At 45.8% G+C, this 15,038-nt stretch overlaps 1 protein-coding gene across 1 annotated transcript in view; it reads left to right on the forward strand.

Moving 5' to 3' along the window:
- Agbl4 (AGBL carboxypeptidase 4) overlaps positions 1–15,038 on the forward strand; it is a 1,177,749-nt gene that overhangs the window by 1,055,390 nt on the left and 107,321 nt on the right. Inside the window, exons 7-8 of the mRNA XM_051171890.1 lie at positions 1,544–1,633; positions 10,409–10,523. Coding sequence (XP_051027847.1) covers positions 1,544–1,633; positions 10,409–10,523 — 205 coding nt within the window. The remainder of the gene's footprint in view (positions 1–1,543; positions 1,634–10,408; positions 10,524–15,038) is intronic.

Consider the following 15,038-nt stretch of genomic DNA (forward strand, 5'->3'; position numbering starts at 1 on the left):
CTGCCTCCCTGAGTGCTGGGATTACAGACATGCACCACTGTGCCTGGCTAACAGTTGGGCTTTTTATATCAAGTGGTTAACTTTCTTTTCCAGAGTTTGGTTCTTTTCCAGTGAGTTTGAAGCCTTGTTAGAATCTGTCTAGAGTAATTTAGTCCTACCAGTATGATACAGTCCTTTTGAGTCCTCACTCTTCCTGCATGATCAAAAAGAACTTATTTGGAGTCAGGAGCCCAAACATTTCCTTACTACTTCATGGAAGCTAGGAAGCAAAACAGAGTTTGGGTCTGGGGTCCTAACCTTCAAAGACACATCCTAAAAGACCCAACCTTTCTCCACTAGTCCTTACCCTGTTAAAGAGTCTGCCATCTCCCAGTGATAGCAGAGGCCTGGGGCTAAGTCTTCAACACACTCTAGATCCAATCTATAGCTCGAAGCTTCACCCTTTGTATGCAGAGTTTAGGATCTAACAAAGACTCATGGTGCCTTATAGATTTCTGTAACTCTTCTTCTCTACTGGGATTGACTGAGCTCTGGAATTCATGACTCTCAGTGAGGCTTCCACGGTGGGCTCAGGACAGTACACTCTGCTCTTCCCTGAGTAATGGACCACCAGGAAAAGTCAGCGCAACCATGGGGCATGCCTTATTCATCCCCTTTCCTCATGGCTGTGCTAGTACTGTATCTTGTCTCTTACCCAATATATAAACTAGCTGTTTTTATATTTATCTAGTTTTCTTGATTTGTTTATTTGTTTTTGTTTTTGTATTTTCCCAAAACTAGGAGTCATACCCAGGGCCTTACATATCCTAGACAAGGGTTCCACAAGCCACTCCCAAAGACCTAATTTCTAAGATGTTCAACAGAGTAAAATAAATCTAGTCCCTGTTACTTTGTCACCACCAAAACAAAAACCTGAATTCCATTCTCACCTGGTACCACCTATAAACTATATGGCCTGAACAAATTACATAATGTCAGTGAACTTCAGTGTCTGTCTCTAAGACAGGAGTATGAACCACATGTTGTTCTAAAGATTGTGACTATATATAAAATAAAACTGGCACAAAACGGGTTAATTAAATGGCAGATGTTATTATTACTATTATAAATAACTACCTTATTATCCCATTATTTAATAGATATTTATTAGATGTTTGTACTGTCCTTATCCTTATTTCATTATCACAACCAAGATTAGCAGGTATTATTCTTCTGCTTTACAGTTAAGAATACTGAAACTCAGAAAGATATGCAACTACCTAGGGGCACAGTCTGTGGCTTTGGGGCTCAACTTCACTGATGGCTTTCTCACATGGTTGCAAATATTACATACTAATATAATACTCTAAGTTACACATATAAAAAGTAATCTGTTTAGTATGAAATAGAGGGAGACATAGTCAACAGTGGCTGGTCCTTAATGGTTCTAACAGAGATAAGAGTGAAGCATCCAGCCAGCCTCTTCCTCAGCTGCCTCCTTCCCACATACCAATGCCTACTCTCAGCTTGCTTTCCATGGTGACCTTCCACTTGTTTCTTACAGAAAATCTCCGAGAGGGGACAGAAAAGAAGGTGGTGTTCATCACAGGACGAGTCCACCCAGGGGAAACACCTTCTTCATTTGTGTGCCAAGGTAAGCTCGGTGTCCTCTGCCTGCTGTGGCCCTGTGATGACCTGTAAGACAGTGAGGGTACAGGCAGTCTTTATCTCACATGGCGATTTACCTCAGTCCTTGGAGGTTGCAGCTGATGCCCCGCCCAGTTTTGATTTAATAAATGCTTATCATTGAGTGTCCCAGTAGAAGAACCGATGGGTGGATGGGTGGGTATGTGAACAAGAGGGGCTGAGGAAATTCTCATTGTTCTATATTGAGAATGGCCATGGGAATCACCTACACTCTCCTGAGCGAATGAAAGCTGCAGGAAGCCTGACCCAAGCTAGATGTGTATGTGGGTAGAAGGGTTATGAAATGGGCATATTGGCTATTCACTCACTTAATCCAAACATTTACTTAACAAAAGCCTTAAAATACCTACTATGATAAAGGAAGTACACTTAGCCTCAGGCAACCAAGAGTAAAATAATTTCTCTGCTTTGGTGTATTTCTTTGTATTTGCATGTTAATGTGTTGTCAAATGATTTATCTATATAAGGTAATTAATCAGCTATCATCGCAATCATAGATATATTCAATAAGTGATATAGATAACAGTGAGTGTCCAGGTACCCAGCAGTTTAAGAAGCAGACAGCCTTCCACTCCTTTCAAGCTGCAGACCACAATGCACTCCACTCCAGTTCTGTGTCCCGTCCTCCCTTCCGCCCACAGATGATCATCACCTTGACGTTTGTGTTTTGTTATTTTCATCTTTAAGTTTAACTGTATTCATAAACATCCTTAAACCATGTATGTTTTAGTTTTTTCTGTTCTTGAACTTTGCACAAATGCCAGCATTCTATATGCACCGGGGCTTGCTTTCCACTTGTCATCCACGTGGGTGAGTAGTGTTCCAGTTTGCATGCTTTTCCTCAGTGCATGATATTCCATGTCTGTCTGTGACTCAAATTACTTATTATTCTCCTGATGATGAATAATTAAGTGGTTTATGATATTTGTTTCTTGAAAGCAATGCTATTTCGTACTTTATTACACAATAATGTGTATGTGGACAAGTATTTCATCTGCATCACCTGTGTGTACATATAAATTCTTAGCTAGGATGAACAACGTGCATATATAATTGCTGGGTCATAAGCTATGTATATCCTCAGCTTTACTAGGTCTCCCCGAAGCTTTTCTTAGTACTATTCAACTTTACAATGCTACTAGCCTTACTGTCTCACATTCTTGCCAATATTTTATTCTTTTCCTCAAAGAACTGGGGATTGAAAAATCTGGGCATTGTGGTGCATACCTGTAATTCCAGCACTCTGGAGGCAAAGGCAGGTGGATCACTGTGAGTTCAAGGCCAGCCAGGTCTTCAAAGCAAGTCCAGGACAGATAAGGCTACACAGAGAAACACTGTCTTGAAAAACCAAAAAGTACTAGGGATTGAACTCAGGGCCTTATGCATGCTAGGCAAATACTCTACCACCTAGCTATAGCCCTAGACCTTTAAAAGAAAGTTTTAATCTGAGACAGGGCCTCTTTAAGTTGCTTGGACTGGCCTTGAACTCACTCTGTGGGCCACTCAGGCCTCCAACCTGGAATCCTTTAGCCTAAGCCTCTGGAGTGGCCACCATGCCCAGCTTCACTTGTACCTACCATGTAAAAATTGCACACGTTCTAAATACTATTCTAGGTACTATAAATATGTTAATTGTAGTTTATTTTAATTATATTAATTTGCTGTCACAGAGGCTAATATTAGCTATGTTTTGACATGTGAGAAAACTGAAATTGGGAGAAATAACTTGACTTGTTTTTATCTGAAGATGGCCATGTGGTTAGAGGGGGTTCAAGAAAGCTTCGGAAGGCTGTACAGCTCAAGGACAGTGTGATGTGGCACAAAGCACACAGAGATTTGGAATCAGACAACCCTGAGGCCAAATATTGGCTGGACCACCTCCTTGCAGCATCACATCAGTTCCCTTAAGTGTAAGAAGATGAGGCTAACAGAACTATGCAGGAAGGCATTAGGAAGCTGACAGGAGATAAATGTAAACACAACACCTAGTCTTATGCCTAGCACATTGCAGGCACTTGACAGATGCCACCTCCATCCCTATGGGAGCCTGAGAAAATGAAGTAGTAATCTACCTTGCAGACTCTCAAGCAGTGTGCATATGAATATGGGTTTCATCTTCCTGGTCACATTCTTCCCATGCTCTTTAGGCACGATTGTATCCCTCTCTTTTTCAGCTGATGAGACCAAGTCTCAGAGAGAGAGAGAGAGAGAGAGAGAGAGAGAGAGAGATTGTACTGGTTCAGAGTGCTGTTGCATGGCTGGGCCCCAGTCACTATAGCTGACTCCTTCACGTTCTCACTTCGGGCCCCCAGCACTGTCCTTGAAGTAACCTTTCCCAGGCTCTCCTGGGTCCGTCTGCCTACCCCTTTACTTGAAACCATCTGTCAGTTACTAAACTTGGCAGCAGATCTGTTCCCCAAGCCGACTGAATGTAACAGCTTTGCCCTTGCTTGCAAAAAGGCAGTGAGTCTTGCTGTCAAGATCTTCGTCTCTGGGAAGTCAAACACCTGTGCACACCAGGTCTGTGAGCAGTACAGAAAGTCACCATCCCATTTTGCAGATGAGGCTCTCAGGGGCTCCCCCTGTTTTCTGACCAGGGATTGTGCACGGTGCTAACTTGATGGACTATGTGCCTTCCTGGAGGCTTTCAGATACATGGCTGCTCCTTGGTAGAATTCGTGAACGCCTGCTCACTGCTTTCTCAAGATAAGCTCCAGCCTCCCTGGTATGGCATAATCTGGCTCTTGCCAGGCTCTCTGACTTCAGCTTTATAACAATGCAGTCCCATACAGGTTAATGGCAGAGGGGCAGTCTTCTCTCACCTTTCCCTTGTCCCCACTGTTCCCTCTGCTTTGGAGGCCACTTCTTGATACTTTGCAAACACCTCCTGTCTTCTGTGCTTTATTTTAAGTGCCCCGCCATGGACCTCTATAACTCACTCCCTCGAGCCCTCTGCTTTCTGCTTACATTGGAGATCTGAAAATTTAGCATCGTCAATAAAAGACCTTTACTACGCCGAGATGTTGTGTGATCTGTGAGCATTTGTCTTTTCCACTCATGCATGATCTGGCACTCCAATAGATACTTTCCACATCCTTAAAACAGGATTATCTTATCCATTATCTGGCCCTGTTCTGAGGAACAAAGGCTGTGTTGGCTCTGGGTTGCTAAAACTGAATTCAGAAAGAGAAAGCTCAAGGTCACACAGCCAGCAAGTAACATAGAAGGCATTTGACCTTGGGTCTGGCCAGATCCCCGGCCTGTACCTGCTCTCCTATTCCACTTGGGGATGAGAAATGCTAGAAACTCAAGTCTTGTACTGGAAGAACACACAGTTCTGACACCCCCACATTCTTTTTTTTTATTAATTTATTCATATTTATATCTCGATTGTTAGCCCTTCCCCTGTTTCCTCCCATTCTTCCCTCCCTCTCATTTCTCTCCTTCTCCCCTCCCCTATGTCTGTGACTGAAGGAGACCTCCTCCCCCTATATATGCTCTTAGAATATCAAGTCTCTTCTTGGTAACTTGCTATCCTTCCTCTGAGTGCCACCAGGTCTCCCCATCCAGGGGACATGGTCAGAAAAGGGGCACCAGAGTTCGTGTGAGAGTCAGATCTCACTCTCCACTCAACGGTGGAGAATATCTTATTCGTCGGCTAGGTCTTGGTAGGGGTTCGAAGCTTACTGACTATATTCTCCTTGGCTAGGAAGCTTCTGTAAGGCAGGAGACACTGTCAAGAGAACAAAGCGACAGCCTACAGAATGGGAAAAGATCGACACCCCCACATTCTATGTCCACTTTTTAGGTAGGGATTCGGAGAAGTAAGGAGGCTTACTTGAGGTAACAGCACTCATTCATGACAATGGAATCCATCTCCCTGTTTATCTCTCCATCTTTCTCTACTTCCGTGTCTGTCCCTTGAGACATCTAATAATTCATCTTTCCTTGAGGCAGCACAAGGCAGGCACCATTACCCCTGGTTTTCTGCCTATTTATGGTTTGCATTCCATGGGGACAGCCCGAGTCAAGGCCCATAGGGCACAGCAGATTTCTTTTTGGTAGTCAGAGTCCGAGGCTTAGTCCCTTTCCTTAGCCCACCTGGCTCCGGGGAAGTGCAGGTCTGAAGCCTGGAGGGACAGTGGCCAGGATCCTCTGTTCTCCATTCACTGGCTCAGTGACCTTGAGCAGGAAACAGGCCTGAGACGCCTGGTTGTCTCCATCTGGCTGGGACCAGCATTGTCACTGCTGAGCCGTTAGTGCATCTGCTTCTGGGAGTACAGTGGAGTGCTGTCATCACAGGTATCTGGAAGAGCTGGTGTTAAGGATGGCAAAGTTTAGACTTTCTGAAGGCAGCAGGGTTGGAGAAAGCTGACTCTGGATTTGTCTGTGGCCCAATTAGCCTTACATTACAAGTGAAAAGGAGCTTTTCACTTTACATCTGTGAAGTGGGCAAAGCCTAGTGTGGAGGCAGAAGAATAAAATTCTGTAAGCCCTGTGATTCCATAATTTGAGGACAATGGGCACGGTTGAGGGTAGTATAGCACAGTCAGGGAAAGTCTACAGTGGTGGCTGTTGTGCCCAGCAGATGCCTCTGCTGCCTTGCTTTGGTCTGGGCTCTTTGCACTCTGGGATGCTGCCTCTGAGCAGAGAACCATTACACAAACCTCTCTGGAGGAGGAATCATGCCCGTGGGTGTAAATCATTCTCTAAAAACACATGCGAGCACTCTCTGGTTCTTTCCATCTTGCCTTAAGAGAAAAAACACTGCTTTGAAGCCAGCACAACTAGGCCTAGATTCTGTCTGGGCCCCTATGGGTGACTTTGTTTCCCTGCCTGTAAAATGGAGCCAGAAGTATTGCAAGTCAGTCCAAATACTGCGTGCACAGTCGTCACTGTGGGTCTGACTTCACTCATTTCACGTTTGTCTAGTGAGTGCCATTGCTGTGCCAGACACTGGCCCGGAGAATATGACAGACTGAACAGATCAGCCCTTTCCCGGAGCATTTGGCCTGGAAGGAAGGCAGATACAGCACACTCAGGCCTCCATTCCTCAAGCTCACAGGCTCAGGAAAGGCAGTTTTCCTTATTCTTCTAGACTCAGTTTCTATTTTGAGGCCACATTCTTTTGGACTTTTGGCTTAATCTCAGTCATTTCTGGCAGGGCTTAGTGATTTGATCAGAGTTCAAATCCTTTTGATAGCATCACCTTCCCATCACTGGCTGCATCCTCTTGATGCTTTAGGCTTTGGTCTCTCCAGGGCCCTTGTTGGTCAGCAACAGGTCAGATCATGTCTCTTCACTGCCAGGTGCTTTATATGTATGAACCATGTCTGCATATCTACCAACAGGGCTCCTAAAGTCTGATCCACCATTATTCTTTCCCCTTGGCACATTGTAGCTAGAGGTGCTTTCCAAAGCGAAGAATAACATATTGACCTATATATTCCCAGCTTTAAATCCTACAGTGATTGTCTAATGATGGTCGTATATATGTAAATATAGCTTTACCGATAGGTAAATTATTGAAAGCCATGATTAAAACAACACTTATACAGGTTTATTCCATGCCAGGCACTTGGTTTGTATCAACTCATAATCTTTGTGGTAACCCATAATAATTATTTCTCCCACTCTCTCTCTTGCTTTTCAGACAGGGTTTCTCTGTGTAGCCTTAGCTTGTCTGTCCTCGACTCGCTTTGTACACCAGGCTGGCTCCGAACTCAGAGAGATCTGCCTGCCTCTGCCTCCCTGAGTGCTGGGATTACAGAGTGTGCCACCACGCCCTGCTTTACCCTCTCATTTTTAACTGCTAGGGAAACTGAGGAGTGGAGAGAGTAAGGCCACAGAGAAAATGAGTGGCTCCTAGGGAGGACTCAAACCCGGAGATTCCAATTTCCATCTGCACATTTAACCCTGAAGTTAAGGCCCGGGTGAGGAACCATGTGTTGCCACGGAGGTCATCTTCTTTCTTGCCACGGAACCTTGGTGTAAACATTCCTTCACTTTCCCGGAGCCCTTCATCTGCCTCAGTCATCTTGCTGGCCTTTCCTCCAAGGCCCCTTCTCATCTCTTCCCTCACTAGCCTTGGTTGAGTCAAGAGCATTGCATGGGTTCTAATGACTCTATGCAGCTCTTACTAGGGCCTTGACCAGTAAGTAAGCACTTGCTGTCTTATTGCACATGGCTCTGCTGCAAGAACACCGGATTCAGCTTAGAATGCCCAGTTTGCAGAGTGAACGGCTGGGCAGAGCAACTAGTCTTAGGCTTTGTCAGGACTGGCCCATCAATTGCTATTCTTTTTCTCTTTTTCTTAATGAATATTTAGTTTTATTGTTTAAAATTCTATGTACTTCTATGCATCTGTGTGGGTGTGTACACATGAGTGAAGGTGCCCACAGAAGCCAGAGGCATCAAATGCCCCTAGCAATTGCAGGCAGGGTATGAGCCACTTGATGTTGGTGCTGGGAACCAAACTCGGCTTCTCTGAAAGAGCAACATGTGCCCTAACTGCTAAGCTTTTTCTTCAGTCCCATTCCCTAGGCATTTCTTAAGCACCTACTGTGGCCCAGTCCTGAGCCAAACATTCTGGGAGAAATAGGGATGATGAAGATAAGGTTTGCTTGAATATAAGGTTGGTCTGGGAAAACTTGTCCTGGACAGCTGGAGACTGGTGCCAGGCGAGACTCTCTGCACTTGACTTTAATTTTAGATCTTCGGCCACTTCCTCTCCCTTCCTTGCCTTCCTGATGTCCTGCTTTCCCCAATCTTAATGATATCTGCTTAAAGAAAAGGACAGGACAAAATCATGGCTAAGACTGCTGTCACTGGGGCTTTTGGCCTCTCTCAGCAAGGTGGAGGCACTCCCCCGCCCCCCAACTTGACAGATTAAATATCATCCTTCTGTTGAAATGAGAAAACTGGTCAGAGCAAGCTCTCAACACTTATGGCCAACAGTCAGCTAAAAGCCAAACATAAATTCCAAGTCTGTTCTGTTCCCTGGATTCCTCTGCTTCCTCCATCCATGCAGTGCTTTTGACTGCGTCCAGGCACAGCGCTGCATCTCCATGCTCGCTTTCTCTCATGCTTCATCTCGCTGCTACCTTCTCTTCATGAGGTGGCCCTCTACCCAGAAACTCCCCAGTCCTAATTTGCCTCTTCAAACCTCCAAGCAACTTAGCTTTCCCTCTTCTAGAAATCATCTTACCAAACTACACAGACACAGACACACACACACACACACACACACACACACACACACACGGGGGGGGGCATCTCAGATGATTCTTTCTCCTCATATAAAAAGGCCAGTTGGCAGTTGGGGTCTAAGGAGATGGATCAGGCACTGCTTGCCTTGCAAGCACAAGGACCCGAGTTTGATTCCTAACATGTGTGAAGTTAGCAGGGGGGTGGGAGATAGAAAGAAGGGTGAGTGGGAAGGGTTCTTGTTCAGTTGACTCTAACTTAGAGCTGAGAGCTAAGTCTAAAATTCACCTTTTCATTGCCCCAAGTCCACCTGGGAAAGTGAGCTCTGGATGGCCCTAGTCTGTCTGGCATGGGTTTCTCTCATTCTTTTATTAGGTGCCTAATTGGCAGCCCAATTAATCTGCTCATCTGTGAAGGAGGTGAGTGCCTCCATTTCCAGAAGCCATTCTCTGAGGCAGCAGAACCCAGCCCTGAGTGCCGGCTGGCTCCTTGATGGAGGGCTGCCCTGGGAGCCAGGGTCAATTAGCGGACAGATTAAGCAATTATTAGCTCCTAACAAGGGCGCCTGGCATCATTACCCTGCCTGTTTATTGGCAAACTGCAACTCTAATATGAGGACCAACAAATAAATTAGGGCATCTGGTCCACTGCCGTGTTGGTCGAGAAGTAAATGATGTCCAACTGGCCCTCGGCTGCCCATGGACTCCCAGCCTGGCATAATGAAAAGCCCAAGATGTCCCTTGCTGGTCACAGCAGCTTTGGAAGGAGCTCTGAAGCGATTTATCATTCCAAGAGCTAAGTGTCTACTGCTGTGCACATGAATTGTTCTTAGTTATCCTGCTGTCTGCCTCATGCCTGTCTGTCAAGACCTGTAAGGGCCCACTTCGGAGGCTCCCTCTTACCCAGCAGGGGACAAATCCCCTCTGCATTTGGGAGGCTCCTGTCACTTTATGGCATCACACCAATTTCCTGAAATGTCACAGCACTTTTTTTTGACTATATGCTCAGCTCTCCAATGAAGAAATGGACACATAGGACAGAGGGGAGGGGCAAGGCTGAGAGCTGTTTATGTCCCTAACCTCTTTGCTGTGGATAGATGTAGACCATCACCAGAAGCCTACTAGAGGGGACGCTTAAGGAAGGCACAACCCTGTGGTTATGTGATGAGAGCACCCTCCAGAGCTCGTTGCTGTTTGCTAGTCCCCTCCCCGCCCCCCTCCACCAGAAAGGTTCAGCTCAAAGGCTTGGAAACCCTTTCTGCATGAAGTGCTTTTTCTGTTTGTCCTTAGGCCTCAATAATATGTCTTGAGATCCTCCCACTTTTTTAAAAAACAAGGGTGCATTTGGCAATCCATTGGGAACCACCTGGACATGTATCTGTAATCACATATAGCTGATGACAGAGAACAAAAGTTACTGGCCATCTTGCCATTTTTTGGACTAACAAAAATTTTCCCCTGCCCGCCTCCTTGAAGCACTTAGCATCTAACTCAGGTGTGTGTCTCTCTCTTCCCAGGGATCATTGACTTCCTCGTAAGTCAGCATCCAATTGCCCGTGTCCTACGAGAACACCTGGTCTTCAAGATTGCACCAATGCTCAACCCTGATGGAGTCTTCTTGGGCAACTACAGGTGAGGGATGGGGGACAATGTTTGGAAGCAGGAAGTCACAGGATGGAGGTATGGAAACAAGAAAAAAAAAAAAACCAAATAATAAACTTTGGAGAAAGACTTTCCAGGCTAACCATTAGAGGAAGTTTAAAAATTACAGGAAATTTTACTCCACCTCCTGAGTGCAGCTAATGTCCTTGGCTATTTATAGACAACTACCCAAAGTCACTTGCTAGAGTCTTCTGAACAGACTGCTGAACTTAGAGCCAGCAGAACTAATCTGAATTTTAGCACCTACTTCCTCCATGACCTCGAGGGATTCACTCTTCCTCTTTGATGCCCAATTTCTCTTGTGTAAGAGACAGTAATTCCCCAGCAGGGTGGTTGTATCAGAAGGAACTACAGGGAGGAATGTGCTTCGCAGACTCTCAGATGGTGATTGCCATGCTCCCTGGTACATTACTGTGTTTCTCCCTGGAGGTCATTAATGCAGGAGAATAGCAGCTTGGCTCATGTGGACATTCCACACTCCCACTCATGTGCCATATCTTGTTCTTTCTCCTGTCATAGAATCATCATTTACAGCCTAAAGTTCCACTGCCCAGGGGATCATTTGCCAAAAGAACATTGAGTCCTCAGGGATAGACAGTCTTATTACCCTTATTTCACAGCTGAGGCAACTGACTTGCTCAAAGCCACGTAGCCATAGATAATTGACTGTCTGACTTCACTGCCCAAATGGTACAGCTTTACCTTCGAGCCCGTCTACAAACGTCAAGACAACAGCCAACCTCCCTTGTTTTGTGTGTAAGGCTTTGTGTGAGCTGGTGCCTCGTTATGCACTGACTTTAGTCTGCCTCGCTCTCTTCCTTCTCAGATATTCCTCTAACTTCTCCTAGCAAAGCCTGTTGCCCTAGATGCTTATGTTGTGTTGGGGACAATAGGCCATATGGCCAATGTTCAGCCATCTTGTCCAAGTCTGCACCTTTAAGTCTCTGTCTTTCCCAGAGCTTGCCTTTCACCAGAAACTAGCTGACCCTGCTGTGAGTCAGCAGTTAGACTAAAGACAGAGATGGAGCGACCCTGTTGTGGTTTAGCAGTTAGACTAAAGCTAGATGAAGACAGAGCAAGATGCCCTGTGTGGCAGGACATTATGACCCTGCCTGGACTTCCCTATGTTTTGAGAAAGGCCTGCAGTTCGGTAGCTATAGCGATATGCTTCCCTGCCTTCTGACTTATAAAAGCTGCTGCCTGACTAATAAAGTTTGAGAATTTGATCAATCAGACTTGCTCTCCTTCTTTGTCTCTTGCATTTTCAACAGGTGACCTTCTCCCGAGTTTTAGCCGAACCCCGCAGGCCGGGGCAGTGTTGGCTCCCCGTCCTTTTCTTCCATGACAGGCCCCTCTTTGTAGCGCTGCCTTATCCCTAAATCACCCACCAGCCCTCTCAGCAACTTATCTCGCACCCGTCTTCTAGAAATCATCCCCCTAAGTTCCTCCAAAGATACGGCAACTCCCTTCTGGGTTCTCACAGGCCTAGTTATTGAGAAAGGAACAAGAAGCCAATCGATCATGAGGATTCATTACTATCGCTTTGAAAGGTATTCATAAGCCTTGCGAGACTTCAGGTCACCAGAAGATAGGACAGACTGTGGGTCCTCAATGTCCAGCAGCAGCCATTAGCTGAGAAAGTGTTTGGTGAACGTAAGTGAATGAAAGGGATTGGCTTTAGTGATGAAGAGAGAAATAGATGGTACTTTCCCCCAAGGCCCTCGGCTGCATTCAGATAGAAGATCTCCCCACAACCAGTTAGGCCCATTTTACACAGGGCTGCTTTGCTACTCTCTAAAACCATAGAAATTGGGTCCAGAGGGGCTCTCTGGCACCCCTGGGTCTGAGAGAGACCCATGGGATGCATGAAGCCTTCATTAAAGTCAATTTTGCTTCTTCTCTTAATTGGCTGGAGTGATGGCTCATTAGCATCTGCAGGTTTTATGGCTTGTTGCAGGCCCAAGCATAATCCCAGTGTACCATCCGCAGACAGAGTGTGCGGTTAGTGATGATAGTGGTGGAAAGACCATTTGATTTATGTTAACATTTCTGCTTAATTACAAAAGCTGCACTGGTCAGAGAGAGGTCAACTCTGCCACTCCACATGCCTATTTATGTCATCATCTGCTGTCCAGGGGATGGTTAGCTAGAAATAGGTCCATGACCTTGGAAACATGGCTCTTTTCTCTTTGCTTCAGATGGCCAGGGAGTGGGAGGGGGGATTAGATGCTTTCTATACATCTTCAAGGTCCAGATTTTGTAACTAAGGGCAGGAAGCTCCAACCCTCAGAAATGGTTTCACGGTGAAGTTTCAACTCCCAACATTCTCCTGGTGAGAATTGCAAGAAGTCTAACCACAGCATTAAATTGTGTTATTAAAACAGATCTGAGTAGCAAGAAAGGAGCCTACTGATCATGAGAACTCATTCCTATAGCTTTGGAATGGGGGACAGAACAAGACTCAGAATTTCTGGTTTCAAGGTGCCCTACAGGTCCCTGAGCCAGTCTCTCCCATGCCCTTGCTCTCTCTGCAACACTATTTCCTGGGTTTGGTGTGGCCTTCTAAGGTATGTTGCAGGAAAATCAATCAAATGAGTTTAGGAAATGCTAACCTCAGTGCAGTTAAACCCAACTTTTTGCAATAAGACTCGTTGGGATGTGGCATGTGGTCATGAACACAAGCAGTCCCAAAAGAGAAATAGAGACCTCGGTGTTTCTGAATGGCAAGTGCAGTGGTCCATACAGTCTGTCACCTGTGTTAGGTTTATGAAACATTCTGGCAAATGCCATCCTAAGAAGTCTGCTTGCTGACTCAGTGGTCTGTCAAACCCTCTCACATATTTCATTTAATCCTCACTGCTCTGAAGGGAGGGCTCTGCTAGGGTTTTTCTGCTCAGAAATATAAAAAGCCAGTCAAACTAGCTTCACAGAGGAGGGCTGGTTGCGAGGGAGGGAGGAAGCGAGGCAGGCTGGCCCTTAGAACTTTAGAGCAATAAACAAACCCAGATTTCACAGGGTACTGGTGAGATCACAGACAACAGGGCAGAACACAGGCAGCCACATCTCTGCTTCCCTCTCATGCCCTTTTGGCTTTCATTCTCTCAACATCTCCCTCTGGATGTGTGATGCCCTGAAGAAGCTACAGAGTCTCCTCCCTCCATTCTGTGCCCAGTGAAGGGCAGGCATAGACGAAGGGCTGTCCTCCCTGCTGTCTACTCTGCTGCAGCCAGGGCTGGACCTGGCAGACTCAGAGACCCTAACAAGACAGACCTGCTCTGGGGCACGTCAGTCATGGAGATGGGAAGGCAGATCACAGGCCACATCCCTACAGTGTGGAGGGATGTAAGGTCTTCAGAGCTGTGAAGGTCAGTCAGGGATCGCATGGGCTTTGGTGTTAGTCAGGTGTGACGTCAACTTATGATCCATTCTCTTTGTACCCTAGGAGCTTGGGTAACTGACATGGCCTCAGTAAGGGACAAGGTTGGTGACTGCATGCCAAAAGCTGTTCTCTCTCTCTGTCTCTCTCTGTCTCTGTCTCTGTCTCTCATCATTTGTCATAGGAAATGAAAGAGTTGTGAGGCCTTTTGGAGATAATACGCTTACAGCACACTACTGGACGCATTATAAGTTCTAAATAAAAATAAGTTCCACCCCTCTCTTCCTTCTCCTTACCCTCTTTTCTCCACATTAAGGAAGCATGTGATCTAATATAGGAAAAGTCTGTTCTCTTAGCTGTTCTATCAGCTCAGCTTATGTATTTAATAGCATAACACCTACACTGTGATACTAAGAGTCAAGAAGGTTACTATGTAACCTGGGGCTGTGCCTTAGTTGGTAGATTCATTGCCTAGCGCTCACAGATCCCTGGGTTCAGTGCCCATCACCACATAAAACCAGGCATAGTGGCACATGCCTATAATCCTAGCACTAACAACGTGGAGTCAGGAAAGTGAGAAGTTCAAGGTCATCCTTGACTATACAGTGAATTTGAGGGCAGACTGAGCTCTGAGAGAGAAGGAGAGAGAGGGAGAGAGAGAGAGAGAGAGAGAGAGAGAGAGAGAGAGAGAGAGAGAGAGAGAGAGAGAGGAGATACAGAGAGAGAGAGAGAGAGACAGAGAGAGGGAGAGGGAGAGAGAGAGAGAGAGAGAGACAGAGAGAGGGAGAGAGAGAGAGAGAGAGAGAGAGAGAGAGAGAGAGAGAGAGAGAGACGCACACATACTTTACCCTAGAACATAATAGCAGCAGATGGTTGCTATACTATTCTGGGAATATTCATTATGTTAAAGAGCAGCAGAGTCTCCTAGCTAGCTTACTGTGTATGGTCCCAGACGACTAGGGCTATGCTAAGAGTATTTGTGGCCTATATTAAAGTTTATATCACAATATGCAGTAACCACAGCGTATTCCACAGCAGCTCTTACAATTGTTGTATTAGATGGTATGACAATACCTAACCCTTATTGTGTATAATAGAAACATAAGAAG

Source organism: Acomys russatus, chromosome 29 (genome assembly GCF_903995435.1).
Source record: "Acomys russatus chromosome 29, mAcoRus1.1, whole genome shotgun sequence".
NCBI classification, from domain to species: Eukaryota; Metazoa; Chordata; class Mammalia; order Rodentia; family Muridae; genus Acomys; species Acomys russatus.